The following is a 19,678-nucleotide window of genomic DNA, read 5'->3' on the forward strand; positions in this document are numbered from 1 at the left end:
CGTGTTTCTGTGCATGAGCTCAGCTAGCCAACGTCGCCACGACATCGTCTTCAAGCATGACTGGGGATTTCTATTGGAGAAGCAGTTTCTAGTGTACTGTCTGTCTGTTATCGTACTTTTTGAACCATTTTCTGCTGTGATGATCACCTTGTCACATCTAGAATTCTAGATATTTCATGTAATACTCCTAGTCCAGTTATAGTTGGAAATAGGGATGTACCTATGACATTTTTGGCCGATACCGATATCCGATATCTTCCTTGCCACAAAATCCTATACCGAGTGTGTTCATGTTTCCAAGATGTTCTCAAATGCCATTGAAATGGCAGCAGCGGTATGAGAACCAGCACATTTTCGAGGATGCAATACGGCTTTCCTCAGTACCAAATCCTCGTCGACTCACTGTACTGTCAGACTCCGCATGCTCACAGGGCTGATATCGCTGGTCCAAATGTCAGTCGTGAAGCTAATGAGTGACGCACGCCAATAGCAAGTAGCTCATTGATGTGCTTTTCAACAATACTGTCTAACTCTGGTAGGGCAACATCTGAAAAATTACGCCTACTTGGGAGAGTGTACCTGGGCCCGAGGTGTTCGACCAGTCGGTGAAAGCCAACATCATCCATGACAGAGAACGGTTGATTGTCAAGAGCAATGGATTCCATTATCTTTGCGTTAATGGATTTTGCCTGTGCGTGTCTCACGGAAATGTTCCTACTCTTTCAAATGACTGCTCGACTTGATAACTGCTTGATCCACACAGCAGCCATTGTGGGCTGGGTTAGGAATGCTGTGTTGCACGCGTAGCACTGTAATTTCCGTGGCGTCATTACATCATCTACCTATGTTAAATAGGTATGCACGTCTGCTTTGACATTGATTTTGCACATCGGCGTTAAACGAGCCGAATTGGGCATTTTTAGCTAATATCGTCTGATTCCGATATGCTTATCGATATATCGTGCATCCCTGGTCGGAAATCTAAAGCGTAGACTCCCAGTAACAAACAAACTAAATTAATGTGTCTTGTGTTTTCTTACAGCCATTTGTAATATCACCCCTCAGCCTTTGGTGACCAAGTCAGAACACAATATCTGTTCTTCTCCACTCAAACCACTCAACATTAAGGTTTCAACATGTATGCAGAGCTTGTGACGGAATCGTTCTTCTAGAACATTCATAGAAACAATGTTGTGTACTCTACCTCCTCAGCATGTCTATGGAAAACAGAGGGGAACACTTTCACCATCTTGTTCCTGCTTCACACACACAGGCCTAGCGTAGTACAACTCATGCAGAGAAATACATGCAGTGTGTCGATCCCATGATGGAAATACTTCTAATGGAAATAAATGTTTATGCTGGCTATATCTAATTTGTTTTGAATAATAATGACACGGCTGACCGAACGAGAATAACCCTTAGTTGAAACAAGACACTTAGAGGCGATCTCACCAACTATCTGAATGCTAGAACCACTAAACGTTTAAGCGACGAGGCTAGATTGCTTTAGCGGCAGAAGGACCATGTAATGTTTTGTCTTTGAACCCATCCTACTCGGAGGGCGGCTGCTCTGCTTTGTTATTGAACCCATCCTACTCGGAGGGCGGCTGCTCTGCTTTGTTATTGAGCCCATCCTATTCGGAGGGCGGCTGCTCTGCTTTGTTATTGAGCCCATCCTACTCGGAGGGCGGCTGCTCTGCTTTGTTATTGAACCCATCCTACTCGGAGGGCGGCTGCTCTGCTTTGTTATTGAACCCATCCTACAGCGAACCCTCCTCCTGTCAACCCCCCTTTCTCTTCCCTGCTTCACTTCCCTGGTTAATCAGAGTCCGACACGGGTGGGAATGAGAACAAATTGAGCCAGTCAGCTGACAATCTATAGAAAATGTTGAATGTGGATGGGAGGATTTAGAGAAGACCAAGTGAATGGCATTGAAATGGTCTCTCTTTTGTCCCTTCCCTGTGCCTTTAGAGATCCATCTAAAAGCTGAGATATTGTAGAGGTGGGCATCGGTAGTGTGGACACAGACCCACCCCTGCTTCTATGGTAGTCGTTGTGTCACAATATCCCTCAGCTAACCTGTCAGTCAGTCATGCTTGAAATGCTGTCTTCTCACTACTTGTCCCTCATCCTTCAGTTGTGTGTGTGTGCGCGTGTGCGTGCGCATACACACACAGACACACAGACAGTCAAATCAAATTTTCTTGGTCATATACACGTGGTTAGCAGATGTTATTGCGAGTGTAGCGAAATGCTTATGCTTCTAGATCCGGCAGTGCAACAATATCTAACGGGTAATAGCTAACAATTCCACAACAAAACCTAATACATACAATCTAGTAAAGGAATGGGATAAGAATGTATAAGTATAAAGTGAGCAGTGACAGAGTGGCTAAGATGCGACGGTAAAGAATAGATGGTGAAGGATACAGTATATACATATGAGATGAGTAATACGAGATATGTGAACATTCTTAAAGTGACTAGTGTACCATTTATTAAAGTGGCCAATGATATCAAGTCTGTAGGTAGGCAGCCGCCTCTCTGTGCTTGTGGTGGCTGTTTAACAATCTGATGGCCTTGAGATAGAAGCTGTTTGTCAGTCTCTCGGTCCCAGCTTTGATGCTCCTGTACTGACCTCACCGTCTGGATGGAAGTGGGGTAAACAGGTAGTGGCTTGGGTAGTTGTTGTCCTTGATGATCTTTTTTGTCTTCCTGTGTGTTGTAGGTGCCCTGGAGGGCAGGTAGTTTTCCCCCGGTGATGCTTTGTGCAGACCGCATCACCCTCCGGAGAGCTTTGCGGTTGTGGGCGGTGCAGTTGCCGTACCAGGCTTGATACAGCCCGACAGAATGCTCTCAATTGGGCACCTGAGTTTTGGTGATGAGCCAAATTTTTTCAGCCTCCTGAGGTGGAAGAGGCACTGTTGCCTGTGCGCGTGGGCCATTTGTTTGTCGGTGATATGTGCACAATGAATTTAAAAACGCTCCACCTTCTCCACTGCTTGTCCCGTCGATGTGGATAGGGTGGTGCTCCCTTTGCTGGCCCCTGAAGTCCACGATCATCTCTTGTTTTGCTGACATTGAGTGAGAGGTTATTTTATTGACACCACGCTCCGGGGACCCTCACCTCCTCCCTGTAGGCCTTCTCGCTGTTGTTGGTAATCAAGCCCAACACTGTAGTGTCGTCTGCAAACTTGATGATTTGAGTTGGAGGCGTGCATGGCCACGCAGTAATGGGTGAACAGGGAGTACTGGAGGGGGCTGAGAATGCACAATTATGGGGCCCCAGTGTTGACAATCAGTGGAGTGGAGATGTTGTTTCCTACATTCACCACCTGTGGGCGGCCCGTCAGGAAGTCCAGGACCCAGTTGCACATGGCGGGGTCGAGACTCAGGGTCTCAAGCTTAATGATGTGTTTGGAGGGTACTATGGTGTAGAATACTGAGCTGTAGTCAATGAACAGCATTCTTACATAGGTATTCCTGTCCAGATGTGATAGGGCAGTGGGATGGCGATTGCGTCGTCTGTGGACCTATTGTGGCTGTAAGCATATTGGAGTGTGTCTAGGGTGATGGGTAGGGTGGAGGTGATATGATCCTTGACATGTCTCTCAAAGCATAGTCATTTAGTTCAGTTATCTTAGCTTTCTTGGGAACAGGAACAATGGTGGCCATCTTGAAGCATGTGGGGACAGCAGACTGGGATAGGGATTGATTGAATATGTCCATAAACACACCAGCCAGCTGGGCTGTGCATGCTCTGAGAACGCGGCTAGGGATGCCATCTGGGTCGGCAACCTTGCGAGGGTTAACACGTTTAAATGTTTTACTCACGTCGGCCACAGAGAAGGAGAACCATGTCTTTGGTAGCGGGCTGTGTCGGTTGCACTGTATTGTCCTCAGAGCGTGCAAAGAAGTCGTTTAATTTGTCTGGGAGCAAGACGTCGATATCTGCGACAGGGCTGGTTTTCTTTTTGTAATCTGCGATTGTTTGTAGACCCTGCCACATACTTCTCTTGTCTGAGCCGCTGAATTGCTAATCCACGTTCTCGCGATTATGACCAATTACATTGCACTCCACGAGGAGACTGCGTGGCAGGCTGACTACCTGTTACGCGAGGAGCCAAGGTAAGTTGCTAGCTAGCATTAAACTCCTCTTACAAAAAACAATCAATCTTAACATAATCACTAGTTAACTACACATGGTTAATGATATTACTAGTTTATCTAGCTTGTCCTGCGTTGCATATAATCGATGCGGTGCGTGTTAATTTATCATCGGATCAAAACCTACTTCGCCAAACGGGTGATGATTTAACAAGCGCATTCGCGAAAAAAGCACTTTCGTTGCACCAATGTGTACCTAACCATAAACATGAATGCCTTTCTTAAAATCAATACACAAGTATATATTTTTAAACCTGCATATTTAGTTAATATTGCCTGCTGACATGAATGTCTTTTAACTAGGCAAATTGTGTCACTTTGATTGCGTTCTGTGCAAGCAGTGTCAGGGTATATGCAGCATTTTGGGCCTTCTGGCACGTTGCGAACTGTGTGAAACCATTTCTTCCGAACAAAGACCGTAATTAATTTGCCAGAATCATAATTATGACATAACATTGAAGGTTGTGCAATGTGACAGCAATATTTAGACTTCGGGATGCCCCCCGTTAGATAAAATACTGAACGGTTCCGTATTTCACTGAAAGAATAAACTTTTTGTTTTCAAAATGATAGGTTACGGATTTGACCATATTAATGACCTAAGACTCCTATTTCTTTGTGTTATTATAATTAAGTCTATGATTTGATATTTGATAGGGCAATCTGACTGAGCGCTGGTAGGCAGCAGCAGGCTCGTAAGCATTCATTCAAAGAGCACTTTCCTGCATTTGCCTGCAGCTCTTCGCTGTGCTTCAAGCATTGCGCTGTTTATGACTTCAAGCCTATCAACTCCCGAGATTAAGCTGGCAATACTATAATGCCTATAAGAACATCCAATAGTCAAAAGTATATGAAATACAAATGGTATAGAGAGAAATAGTCATAATTCCTATAATAACTACAACCTAAAACATCTTACCTGGGAATATTAAAAACGGATGTTAAAAGGAACCACCAACTTTTATATGTTCTCATGTTCTGATGTTCTGAGCAAGGAACTTAAAACGTTAGCTTTTTTACATGGCACATATTTCACTTTTACTTTCTTCTCCAACACTTTGTTTTTACATTATTTAAACCAAATTGAACATGTTTCATTATTTATTTGAGACTAAATTGATTTTATTGATGTATTATATTAATAAGTTAAAATAAGTGTTAATTCAATGTTGTTGTAATTGTCATCATTACAAATATATAAATAAAAATCGTCCGATTAATTGGTATCAGCTTTTTCTAGGCCCTCCAATAATCGGTATCGGTGTTGAAAAATCATAATCGGTCGACCTCAAGTACAACATCTCCAATACACTTCCTTATAAACTTATAAAATACGTCAATGTTATTGTCTGAGGCTACCCGGGAACATATCCCAGTCCATGTGATCGAATCAATCTTGAAGCATGGAATCCGATTGGTCAGACCAATGTTGGATAGACCTAAGCACGGGCGCTTCCTGTTTTAGTTTCTGTCTATAGGAGGGGAGCAACAAGATGGAGTCATGGTCCGACTTGCCAAAAGTACGGTGGGGGAGGGCCTTGTATGCATCGCAGAAGTTAGAATAGCAATGGTCGAGCATGTTACTCGCTTGTGTACTGCAATCGAAATGCTGATAGAATTTAGGTAGCATCAAATTTGCTTTTTTAAGATCCCCAGCTACAATAAACTCAGCCTCATGATATATGGTTTCCAGCTTGCATAAAGTCCAGTGAAATTCCTTAATGGTCGTCTTGGTATCCGCTTGCCGGAGGGATATACACATCTGTGACTATAACCGAGGAGAGTTCTCTTGGGAGAAAATACTTTCGCGTGTGAGGAAGGTGGGAGGTGCAGACAAAGCATCCACTTTGGGAAAGTCATATTCCTGGTCATTGTGCTAGTTTGTACCCCAAAAGACTCGCGGGAAACACACACACACCACACCGGACGGACGGACGGACAGACAGTCTCACACACAGACAGTCTCACACACAGACATTCTCACACACACACAGACAGTCTCTCTCACACACACACACACACACACACACACACCGTAGTATAAGGTGGACTGAAGAGACTCATGGTTCTGTCAGCAGCGGCAGCATCATCAGTGGAGCTGTCTGTTTCAGTAAGGTCACTTAGTCTCTATAGTGCTGTTATTAGACACATGCTCTCCCAGACTGTGGAGGGAGAAGCACTGACTGCTGTGCTGCTGTCAGAGGGAACATCCACAGCACAGAGCCACTCTGCTCTGTGGTGGGAGATTTGCATGCAAGCCGGCAGAGGTGGATGGTAGCAGTGTCCTGAGCTTTTGCCCTGTCCTCTCGGTCTCCCTGTAGTCAGCATTGTTGTAGAATACACACAGACATGCGCACCATTGTACTTACACACACACACTGTCAATTGCACAGACTTCATAGACTATGGTTGCTTTTTGTTGTAAAGTTTCCCTTACCAACTGCATATTAATTAGTCAATGTCGTGATAGTTTTGCCAGAAACTCTTAACATGCCGAGACCACCTACTTGTTCAAATCAAATGAAATGTTATTGGTCACATACACGTGTTTTGCAGATGTTATTGCGAGTGTAGCGAAATTCTTGTGCGTCTAGCGCCGGCAGTGCAGTAATATCCAACAGTTTCACAACATAAACCCAAAATGCACGTAAATCTAAGTAAGGAATGGATTAAGAATGTATATACAGATACGTCAGAGCAGCATTGGACTAAGATACAGTGGCATAGTATAGAGTACAGTATGTACATATGAGATGGGTGATGCAATATTTACACACAATTCATGTGACTAAGATACCGTAGAATGTTATAGAGTACAGTTTACACATATGAGCTAAGTAATGCAAGATACGGAGACATTATTAAAGTGGCCTGTGATTCCTAATCTGTGTCTGCAGGCAGCAGCCTCTGATGTGCTGGAGATGGCTGTTTAACAGTCAGTGGTGTAGTATAGAATATAATACAGTATATACATATGAATGTTTTTCAGTCTCTCGGTCCCAACTTTGATCCACCTGTACTGACCTCGCCTTCTGGATGATAGTGGGCTGAACAGGCTGTGTCTCAGGTGGTTGATGTCCTTGATGATATTTTTTGCCTTCCTGTGGCATCGGGTGCTGTTGGTGTCCTGGAGGGCGGGAAGTTTGCCCCCGGTGATGGGTTGGGCAGACAGCACCACCCTCTGGAGAGCTTTGCAGTTGTGGGTGGTGCAGTTGCCGTGCCAGGCGGTGATACAGCCCGACAGGGCTGCTCTCAATTGTGCATCTGTAAACTTTTGTGAGGGTTTTAGATGTTAAGCCAAATTTCTTTAGCCTCCTGAGGTTGAAGAGGCACTGTCACGCTTCAGTTATGGGTGAGCAGGGAGTACAGGAGGGGGCTGAGCACACATCCTTGTGGCGCCACTGTGTTGAGGATCAGCTAAGAGATGTTGTTTCCTACCATAACCACCTGTGGGCGACCCGTCAGGAAGTTCAGGAGCCAGTTGTACAGGGCAGGGTTCAAACCCAATGCCTCAAGCTTGATGATGAGCTTGGAGGGTTACTATAATGTTGAATGCTGAGCAATAGTCAATGAACAGCATTCTTACATAGGCATGCCTCTTATCCAGATGGGACAGTGCACTGTGATGGCAATTGCATCGTCTGGATCTATTGGGGCGGTAAGCAAATCGAAGTAGGTCTAGGGTGGCAGGGACAATGGTGGCCATCTTGAAGCATGTGGGGACTACAGACTTGGAAAGGGAGAGATTGAATATAGAGAAATTGAATATAGCCATCTGGTCTGCGCGTGCTCTGAAGCGGCTAGGGATACCATCTGGGCCGGCAGCCTTGCGAGGGTTAATGCACTTAAATGTCTTACTCACGTCGGCCACGGAGAAGGGGAGCCCGCAGTCGGTGGCACTGTATTATCCTCAAAGCGAGCGAAGAAGGTGTTCAGCCTGTCCGGAAGACATCGGTGTCCGCCGCGTGGCTGGTTTTCCTTTTATAATCCATGATTGTCTGTAGACCATGCCACATACGGTTGGAAGTTTACATACACCTTAGCCAAATAGATTTAAACTCAGTTTTTCAGAATTCCTGACATTTAATTATAGTAAAAATTCCCAGCTACAATAAATGCAACCTCAGGATATGTGCTTTCCAGTTTGTGTAAAGTCCAGTGGATTTCTTTGAGGCTGTCGTGGTATCTGCTTGGGGGGTGCATTTAGAACGCTTTGGTTATTATTGATGAAAATTCTCTCTGGAGATAGTATGGTTGGCATTTGATTGTGAGATATTCTAGGTCGGGTGAAAAGAAGGACTTGAGTTCCTGTATGTTATCACATTTACATCATAAGTCGTTAATCATAAAACATATACCTCCATCCTTCTGCTTCCCGGAGAGATGTTTGTTCCTGTCAGCGCAATGTACTGTGTACCCAACTGGCTTTACAGAGTCAAACAGTGTATCTCGAGAGAGTCATGTTTCCGTGAAGCAGAGTATGTTACAATCCCCGGTGTCTCTCTGAAAAGCAACTCCCACCAAGAGCTCATAAATTTTTTTATCCAGAGATTGCACATTAGCATGTAAAATACACGGGAGCGGTGGGTGGTGTGCATGCTTCCTAACTTGAACCAGAAGACCGTCTCGAGTACCTCTCCTTTGCCGGCTTTGGTTTGGGTCCGCCTCTGGAATAAGTTAAATTGCTCTGGGGACACAAGGGATCCGCTCCAGGGAAGTCGTAATCCTGGTTGTAATTCTGGAAGTTCTGGTGAGTTACCGCCGCTTGTGTGCAAGTCCGCTCGTGTGCAAGTCCGGGTCACTTAAGGACACTTGTCCTGAAGCCACTCCTGCGTTTTCTTGGCTGTGTGCTTTGGGTCGTTTTCCTGTTGGAAGGTACATGCCTCAGTCTGAGGTCCTGCACGTTCTGGAGCAGGATTTCATCAAGGATCTCTCTGTACTTTGCGCCATTCATCTTTCCCTCGATCTTGACTAGTCTCCGAGTCCCTGCCACTGAAAAACATCCTCCAAGCATGATGCTGCCACCACTATGCTTCACTGTAGGGATTGTGCCAGGTTTCCTCCAGATGTGACCTTTGGCTTTCAGGCCAAACAATTTAAATCTGGGTTTCATCATCATTATTTTTTCTAATGGTCTGAGAGTCTTTAGATGCTTTTTGGCAAGCTCTAAGTGGCCTGTCATGTGCCCATTTACTTAGGAGTGGCCTCCGCCTGGCCACTCTATCATAAAGGCTATACGGACAATGCCTTCGACCTCATGGCTTGTTTTTTGCAGTGTCAACTGTGGGACCTTTCCAAATCATGTCCAATCAATTGAATTTAACACAGGTGGACTCCAAGTTGTAGAAGCTTCTCAAGGATGATCAATGGAAACAGGTTGCACCTAAGCTCAGTTTTGAGCTTCATAGCAAAGGGTCTGAATACTTATGTAAATAAGGTTTTTCATTTACTAATTATTTTGTGGAAACATTTCTAAAAAACGGTTTACTTTGTCATTATGGGGTATTGTGTGTAGATTGATGAGGGAAAAAATAATTGTATCCTAGTATAAGGCTGTAATGTAATACAATGTGGAAAAAGGGAAGGGGTCTGAATACTTTCCGAATGCACTTTAGGCTACCAAGCGTGTCTGATGCTTTAAGCACACTTTGATTAAATTATTAAGACACACAAATGACTCATGAGTAGGGTTGCACATTTTGGGAATATTCAGAGGTGGAAACTTTCAGTGGGAATTAACGGGAATATATGCAAATAAATATTAATACCATTTAAATGTAAATGTTTTTTGCATTAGATATATTTACCATATATATGGAGACAAACATAAACCTTATACCTTATCATAAGTAGACATAATTGCAAATTATTAAATACATAAAATAGAGTATTTAGTTACGAATGTAACTTTAATTAAATGAGTTGACTCTTCACATGGGATGATTTCGCTGAACAACAAAAGGGAATAGGATGCTCTCGCCAGCATACTTGGGGTCCAGCATGTACGTTGCGGCATATATGTTGCGGCTTCAGGCAGAAGTCTTCACGCCTTTTGATGTATTTCAGAACTGCAGTTTCCACTGCTTGGAGCAACAGTGAAGTGGGCAAGGCAATACGGATTTCTTCTCTTACATCTGCAAGCAGAGTCTGAACATTAGGCAGGATGGCATCGTCTCGATCAATCCATGCAATGGCTACTGCTATTAGGTTTCAGGAGTTTCAGGCTGCTTACCATTCTCTCCCAAAATGCATCATCCAGGAGGATCCTCTTGATGGGGCTGTCCATATCGGCAGACTGTGATATGGCCATTTCTTGGAGAGACTCCTTCCCCTCCAGGAGACTGTCAAACATGATGACGACACCACCCCAACGGGTGTTGCTGGGCAGCTTCAATGTGGTTCTCTTATTCTTCTCACTTTGCTTGGTGAGGTAGATTGCTGCTATAACTTGATGACCTTTCACATACCTAACCGTTTCCTTGGCTCTCTTGTGTTTATCCATTGTTTTCAGTGCCATGCCGTCCTTGAGGAGCAGATTCAATGCATGAGCATCACAGCCAATGGGTGTGATGTGAGGGTAGACCAAGCAGCCTTCATGTCCGCAGCAATGTCTGTCACCCGTGCAAATACCTTCTGTGGTCCAAGGTCATTGATGACTGCCTTCAGCTCATCTGCAATATAGAGACAGGTGTGTCTGTTGTCTCTTGTGTCTGTGCTCTTTTAGAATACTGGTTGGGGTGTGGAGATTAGTTAATTATTCCTTGCCCACAAACATTTGGCCAAACATCAGAGATGATTGCAATACTGTCAGCTTTCTCTGATTTGCTTGACCTTCACTTGAACTCTGTTGAACTCTGCATCCAGCAAATGAGTAGATAAAGCATGTCTGGTTGGAGGGGTGTATGCTGGGCGAAGAGCATTCAGAAATCCCTTCCAATACACATGGCCTGTGAGCGTCAGAGGTTAACCAGTTGCATACACATCTCGAGCAAGACATTAATCAACATTTCTCTGACTATGTTCCTCCATTGAGTCAAAACTTCTGATTCCAGGAGCACCATGAGCTGTTGCCATCGAAAAGGTGTCTGATTCATAACTTTCACCTCGAATAGAAGTAGAGGGACTTTTGACAGAGGTTGCTTGTTGTGAGCTCCGAGGGAACTTTATGCACTTGGCCAGATGATTCTGCATCTTTATTGCGTTCTTCACATATGATTTGGCATAGTATTTGCAAATGTACAAAGCTTTTCCATCTACATTAGCTGCAGTGAAATGTCTCCACACATCAGATAGTGCCCGTGGCATTTTTCTGTAAAGACTAGAAATGGTAAAAAAAATAAAAAAATACATTTACAAATAAATTAACTCAGCACTTCAGGGCCCTGTCTTTCAAAGATAATTCGTAAAAATCCAAATAACTCCACAGATCTTTATTGTAAAGGGTTTAAACATTGTTTCCCATGCTTGTTCAATGAACCATAAATAATTAATGAACATGCACCTGTGGAACGGCCGTTAAGACACTAACAGCTTACAGACGGTATGCAATTAAGGTCACAGTTATGGAAACTTAGGACACTAAAGAGGCCTTTCTACTGACTCTGAAAAACACCAAAATAAAGATGCCCAGGATCCCTGCTCATCTGTGTGAACGTGCCTTAGGCATGCTGCAAGGAGGCATGAGGACTGCAGATGTGGCCAGGGCAATAAATTGTCCGTACTGTGAGATGCCTAAGACGGCGCTACAGGTAGACGGGACGGACAGCGGATCGTCCTCGCAGTGGCAGACCATGTCTAACACCTGCACAGGATCGGTATATCCGAACATCACACCTGCGGGACAGGTATAGGATGGCAACAACAACTGCTTGAGTTACACCAGGAACTACCTGATGAGCAGCACAGCCAATGGGTGTGATGTGAGGGTAGGCCTCCTCCACTTTAGACCAAGCAGCCTTCATGTTCACAGCATTGTCTGTCACCAGTGCAAATACCTTCTGTGGTCCAAGGTCATTGATGACTGCCTTCCGATTGTCCGCAATAGGCTGAGAGAGGCTGGACTGTGGGCTTGTAGGCCTGTTGTAAGGCAGGTCCTCACCAGACATCACCGGCAACAACGTTGCCTATGGACACAAACCCACCGTCACTGGACCAGACATGACTGGCAAAAAGTGCTCTTCACTGACGAGTTGTGGTTTTGTCTCACCAAGGGTGAAGGTTAGATTCATGTTTATCGTCGAAGGAATAAGTGTTACACTGAGGACTGTACTCTGGAGCGGGATCGATTTGGAGGTGGATGGTCTGTCATGGTCTGGGGCGGTGTGTCACAGCTTCATCGGACTGAGCTGGTTGTCATTGCAGGCAATCTCACTGCTGTGCATTACAGGGAAGACATCCTCCTCCCTCATGTGGTTCCCTTCTAGCAGGCTCTTCCTGACATGACTCTCCAGCATGACAATGCCACCAGCCATACTGCTCGTTCTGTGAGTGATTTCCTGCAAGACAGGAATGTCAGTGTTCTGCCATGGCCAGCAAAGAGCCTGGATCTCAATCCCATTGAGCACATCTGGGGACATTTCCCCCAGAAATGTCAGGGAACTTTCAGGTTTCTTGGTGGAAGAGTGGGGCATCATCTCACAGCAAGATCTGGCAAATCTGGTGCAGTCCATGAGGAGGAGATGCACAGCAGTACTTAATGCAGCTGGTGGCCTCACCAGATACTGACTCTTACTTTTGATTTTGACCCCCCCCTCCCCTTTGTTCAGGGGCACAATGTTCCATTTCTGTTAGTCACATGTCTGTGGAACTTGTTCAGTTCGTCTCTATTGTTGAGTCTTATGTTCATACACATTTTTACACATGTTAAGTTTGCTGAAAAGAAATGCAGTTGACAGTGAGAGGATGTTTCTTTTTTTGCTGAGTTTCGTTAAGCAGTTAGATTAAACAACTCCTTTGTAAGAAATGTTTTAAAATTTGACATGTATGGAAACAGGTGAATTAACACTCCTCAGTTAGCAGTCTCAAGCAAGCTAAAACCCACATGGAAGCAAAAACTAACTAGCGGAAATTGTTAAGTTAGAAATTATTTAAACACACTTTGCTGTAGGCCACTATTTACTAGTTAATTAACCTCTTGAAGCTAGGGGGCACTATTTTATGTTCGGAAAAATAATGTTCCCAAAGTAAATGGCCTATTTCTCAGGACCAGATGCTAGAATATGCATATAATTGACAGCATATAATTGACAGCTGACCCCAGGCTACACCAGGGGTCAGCAACCTTTTCCTGTTGGAGTGCCAATTTATCTTTGACCATTTCTACTGATCTGCGTGCCAGTTATGATTTTTGTGGAACAGTCATTTCATTTATAATAAAGTCTTTGAATCTCAAAATCTTTGTGGTTATTCAAAATTCTAAAAGTAACTTCTATTACCATTGCCAGCTATGTAAAAATTGCTAACAAAAGCCAACAAATAAAAACGTTGGAACTTGCAGGTAGAAAACATCCAGATTTAAAAAATGAATATCCTATTAATCACATTGGCTATGCATGGCATGTCTACAAGGAACTTGAAATATTGTGTCAACTTGGTCTGGCCTGAAGCTCACCCTAGGAACTGTATAAAACATTCTGGGCCCTCAGAGTTTCCCGTGCCAGTGAGCTCCAGATAGACAGACCTGTAGGCTATTTGTGCAAAGGATAAGAAGTAATCAACCGGATCAGAACATACACATTTTTCTCCCTTTCACACCGAGTGATTGAAAGAGAGATGGATTTTTTTGTTTGTTGTTTGTTGTCTTTCTCAATAGATGTAAAAACAGACCTTTGTTTACTTGCTGTTTGAGGTGAAGAAAAAATGACTCATGTTCCACAGTGGTGGTGAGTTAAGACGATCAAAAATACTATCAGATTCCCAAATGGGCACATTTATCATTTATAGGCCTACATTTGCGCGCAGGCCAGGTAGCCTAGGCCTACTGCTATGCATAATCTGGTACAGGTCCTTACTCAACATTTTACCGGAGCGCTACAAATAAAATACATTGAATGAATTGACAACTCATAAATGGAATGAGATAAACCAAAACTTGTTCCTCATAAGCGTAGCCTAGGTTGTGTGGTCCTTAAACAACGTGTCCACTCCGGACAATGAGAACGGTAAAAGACGGTAATAATCATTTTTTTCAATGCATTAACAGAAATGACCTTAACCAAACATTGTAGATTTGAAATGATGGGAATTAACAGTAAATGTACTACTGGTGATACCGGTGTGACCTCCCACGGCCTACAATCGATTAGTCCACTGAGACATGTGTGAATCAGATCGGTGTCTCGTGGCATAAAAAAATATATATATATATATAATTGCTGCTCGACTTTAAAAAATAAATATTGGTCGAACCAACAGCCTATTGACCAAACAATCGACCAGTCAGTCGACTGGGTTCAGCCCTAGACGCCGTGCTAATTTCTGCCTCGCCATTTGCTGTTTTTATATCCTCTCCTCCCTGTCGATAATGTCATATCTGTTAGAATGATCCAATCTGAGTCAGAGTACAGGCAGTCAGGCACACCACAGCAGAGACAGAGGAAACCAACCACTGCTCTGGCAAAGATGGATGGGAGCACCGCATGCATGCCTCAGATGAGAATTACTTCTGTTTGATATTGACTGAGGCAACCGTACCCCGAATATACATACACACAGCCTACTCCCCCACAGAAACACAATGTAATTCATGGCATCCATGAACTGCCCTCTAGGGTCCGGCCATTCCAGTCAGTCTATCACTATGTCCTCGTCAGCTGCCAGTCAAAAATTAGGGAGGGTTACTGAGTGCAGGGACATCAACACTAAGAACACAGGGCGAGGAAAGATGGTGTGTGTGCTCTCCTCTGCCTTGCTTTATCTCAGGAGAGGAGGGGGTGTTGTTTGTTTGATCTTGCTGCCCATATGTCTCTGAGTTAATAAATGTATTATGTCCATAGAGACCTAAAAGCCTGCCTAGACATGTCCCCTCTCTTTGTATGGGAGTCCATCCCAGCCATAGTCTTCTAACCCCAGCCAGCCCCCAGAGCCCCCCCCCTCCCCCTCCCGGATGTATTCTGTGTGTTCTGATCTTAACACCAGGCAGCCTCCCTCCCTGTCTCCACATCCCCGGCTGTTGGAATGGAAACAAAGGACTCCTCCAATTAAGCCACTGTGTCTGACTCTGCGTCTATTCTTTTTGTGTTCCAGAATGCTTTCTCTCTCTCCCTCCATCTCTGTGGCACCCCTCAGGCATGTCCTGTCAAATCCACGCATGTTGTCGCAGGACCCTTAACCAATCCTCTTTCATTATGTTATTCATTCTTCCTCCTCGTTCCCCATCTCCCCCTCAGTCTCCTCAGGTCCTGGCAGAGAAAGCGCACACACGGGGGATGGGGGGGGGGAGCAAATCAAGGGGGGTCGGAAGGAGGTAGAGGGGGATGGAATTTGTTTCGACTGTAGGGGCGGGGGCAGGGCTGTGGGTTGGAGGGATGAGAGGGAGAAGGGAGGATGAGGGTGGGACCACTTCTGTTCATGATATCTATTTCCCTTCTGTTATCACTGCAACCCCTCCTCCTGTGCTAACAGAAAAACAGGAGGAGAGCGAGAGATGGGCGGCGTTGGTTGGATGTGTGTGTATGTGTGTGTGTGAGTGAGAGAAAGAAAGAAAGCCGTTTAATTTGAAGATTGAAACAAGCCGTCTCCTAGAGGATGATAATGCTGTGTGCACAGGCTGCCCAACGTCACGTCAACATCAGCCAAAGGGGTGTGCACTGAGCTACGCCACCCAAGCCAAGAGAGAGATGTGCGAGGGAGGGGAGGGGGAGAGAGAAAACCGAGAGAGAGCCGTAAGAAGAGAGAAATAGGCAGGCATTGAGGAAGGTTCTCTGTCTAATGTGTGGGTGCTCTGCTGCACTGTGTGTGTGTGTGTTTCTCCCACACGGTGTCTGTGTGTGTTTCTCTCTTTTCTCTCTGTGCCGTAGCTGCCTCTCTCTCGACTGTGACACTGGCTCTGTGCTGCTGCTGTGCGTCTCTCTCCCTGCCCGTCTCTGACACTATGATTTTCTGCAACCATTTAGGTGAATACAAGAAAGACGAACTCCTGGAGGCGGCTAGGTGAGTACAAGCTCCCCTCTCATCATCTCTCCATCTCTCTCCTCCTTTTAATCTCGATCTCCCTTCTCCCCTCTTCCCCTCCGGCATTAGCAGACAGGTGTTGTGAAAGGGCTGAGCGTGTGGTTTGGGAGTGCTGGTGCATGGGGAGGGTTGTTATTGTGAAGGGATACCCACGTGGACTCTGTGTGGCCCTTTCTCGTTTGTGCAGAAGTCCGTCCTCGCTCTCCTCCTTCCTTTCACTTCCGTGCCCCGGAAACCGATGTGGTCGAAGGAACGTGTCAATTAGTTAGTAGGCAAACAGAAGATCCCCCCCCCCTCCTTTTTGGCGAGGAAGCACGAATGTTTCCTACCACGGAAGAGTTTTGATATCTGCCACACCACCTTATGAATCAGCTGTCGTATTGTCAGAGGAGAAAAGCATGCACACATTTAAAGACCAGAAAGCTACGTATCCGTTTAGCTATAAACTGTCTTGCACAACTAACTCAACGCATTTATTTTTAGCACTTTACACATATATTTTGTGTAAACGTCATTGGCCTGATGACGCGCGAGTGGAGAAGGAGCTTCTCATTTCACTCAAGAGCATTTTCGTCCACGTTCCCACTCCTCGATTACCTTTGACCTTTTTCAGAAGGTGGCGAGAGAGGACAGAGAACGCAGGAGTTGAGCAAATCCAATTGAGGAAGGCCCCTGTCTGTGTAGAGTGTTAGTTGTTACTTCTGCTTGGTGTGGGTGGCAGGACAGCGACGTGTCATTCAATCAACACAGAACACACTATGTTAAGACACACTGACTGGAGTCCGGACTGTGTTCCTTGTTAAGGTGCTAGCTCACCGACCAGAGACCCAGAGCAGAACCAGAATGGATCATATAAGGTTGCTCCATTTGATTTGAATCACTTTCCGACTGCAAAACCTTCCAAACATGTTTGCCCGTGGTAAAGTGGTCAGAAAGTGACTTTTTAGACCTGAATGCAAAAACATTCATGTGATAGAGGCCCTCAAAGTTGAGCCATTTTGCATACCCCACCCTACCATGAGACATCCGTTTCTGAGACTGGTTACTCAAATGTACTTATCCTCTGCTGCAGAGATATCTCTGGGTCTTCCTTTCCTGTGGTGGTCTTCATAGGGCCAGTTTCGTTATAGCACTTGAACGTTTTTGTGACTGCACTTGAAGAAACGTTAAAAGTTCTTGACATTTCTTGGATTGACTGACCTTCATGTCTTAAATTCCTGATGGACTGTCATTTCTCTTTGCTTATTTGAGCTGTTCTTGCCATAATATGGACTTGGTTTTGACCAAATAAGGCTATCTTCTGTATACCCACCCCTACCTTGTCACAACACAACTGATTGTCTCAAACGCAACAGTCCATATTATGGCAAGAACAGCTCAAATAATCAAAGTGAAATGACAGTCCATCATTACATTAAGACATGAAGGGTCAGTCAATCCAGAAAATGTCCAGAACTTTTAAAGTGTCTTCAAGTGCAGTCACAAAAACCATCAAGCACTATGATGAAACTGGCTCTCATGAGGACCACCACAGGAAAGGAAGTCCCAGAGTTACCTCTGCTGCAGAGGATAAGTTTATTGAAGTTACCAGCCTCAAGAATTGCAGCCCAAATAAATGCTTCAGAGTTCAAGGAACAAGACACATCTCAACATCAACTGTTCAGTCGAGACTGCGTAAATCAGTCCTCTATGGTCGAATTGCTGCAAAGAAACCACTTCTTAAGGACACCAATAAGAAGAAGAGACTTGCTTGGGCCAAGAAACACGAGCAATGGACATTAGACCGGTGAAAATCTGTCCTTTGGTCTGATGAGTCCAAATTTTAGATTTTTGGTTCCAACCGCTGTGTATTTGTGAGACGTAGATTAGTTGAGCGGATGGTCTCCGCATTTGTGGTTCCCACCATGAAGAATGGAGGAGGTGGTGCTATGGTGTGGGGGTGCTTTGCTGGTGACACTGTCTGTGATTTATTTACAATTCAAGGCACACTTAACCAGCAATGGCTACCACTGCATTCTGCAGCGATACACCATCCCATCTGGTTTGGGCATAGTGGGACTATCATTAGTTTTTCAACAGGACAATGACCCAACACACCTCCAGGCTGCGTAAGGGCTATTTGATCAAGAAGGAGAGTGATGGAGTGCTGCATCAGATGACCTGGCCTCCACAATCACCTGACCTCAACCCAATTGAGATGGTTTGGGATGAGTTGGACCGCAGAGTGAAGGAAAAGCAGCCAAGAAGTGCTCATCATATGTGGGAACTCCTTCAAGACTGTTGGAAAAGCATTCCAGGTGAAGCTGTTTGAGACAATGCTGAGAGTTTGCAAAGCTGTCATCAAGGCAAAGGGTGGCTACTTTGAAGAATCTAAAATATATTTTGACTTTTTTGGTTACTACATGATTCCTTATGTTATTTCATAGTTTTGATGTCGTCACTATTATTCTAAAATGTAGAAAATCGTCCAAATAAAGATGAATGAGTAGTTCTGATTTTTGACAGGTACTGTATATATTTTTTTTTATACAATCGTTTGACAACCCGTTTTGTGAGCTTTCAAATGATATCGAATTCAACCGTTTATCTTTTTTCATTGACAACGACATGGATGTCTCATGGTAGGGTGGGGTATGCAAAATGGGTCAACTTTGAGAACCTCGATCTCCTGAATCTTTTGGCATTCACGTCCAAAAAGTCAATTCTTCTGACCACTTCTACCATGGGCAAACGTGTATGGAAGGTTTAGTTCAAATCAAAAGGGGTGCGGTCAGAAAGTGATTGAAATCATATGGAAGGACCCTTTTGGACAGGGTTCCCCAAATGGTGGCTTTATGAGCAAAAAAAATGACAAAGCCGATTTTGTCTTTTCATTGTTGGACATAAAATACTGTAAAAAAAACAGGAAGTCAGCTCCAAGTTATTTTAAGTTAAAACATCTGTTTTCAAGTATTCCCACACATAATCGAATGACACGTGATCATATACAAAGGTTTAAAATTATTATGTTTTAGTCCAACATATGTGTTTGAGCTTCTTGCGGTCAATTTGCAGTCTATAAATTATTCGTAATTATGTTCTTGCCCTCTACCATCCGCTCAACAACAACAAATAAACGGCCTGCGGCGGAATCTAGTTGATGATCCCTGCTTCAGGGATAACAACAGAAGACTAGGTAGACCGTCTGGTCCGGATGCGGCTGGGATTCAGAGTAGGGGTTATCTCTCTCTCTATGGCTGTTATGACTGACATGATAATACCGTTGTGGTAGATGGATGTTTCTGATTGGCCAGCGGGTTCACAGTTCACACGGCCATCCCTCGAGAGGTGCACTCT

General features: G+C 44.5%; 1 protein-coding gene across 2 annotated transcripts in view; it reads left to right on the forward strand.

Moving 5' to 3' along the window:
* LOC135517760 (poly [ADP-ribose] polymerase tankyrase-1-like) overlaps positions 1-19,678 on the forward strand; it is a 108,656-nt gene that overhangs the window by 40,384 nt on the left and 48,594 nt on the right. For both annotated transcript variants that reach the window (XM_064942344.1, XM_064942345.1), the window contains exon 4: positions 16,285-16,321. In XM_064942344.1, the coding sequence (XP_064798416.1) occupies positions 16,285-16,321 (37 nt within the window). The remainder of the gene's footprint in view (positions 1-16,284; positions 16,322-19,678) is intronic.

Source organism: Oncorhynchus masou, chromosome 28 (genome assembly GCF_036934945.1).
Source record: "Oncorhynchus masou masou isolate Uvic2021 chromosome 28, UVic_Omas_1.1, whole genome shotgun sequence".
NCBI classification, from domain to species: Eukaryota; Metazoa; Chordata; class Actinopteri; order Salmoniformes; family Salmonidae; genus Oncorhynchus; species Oncorhynchus masou.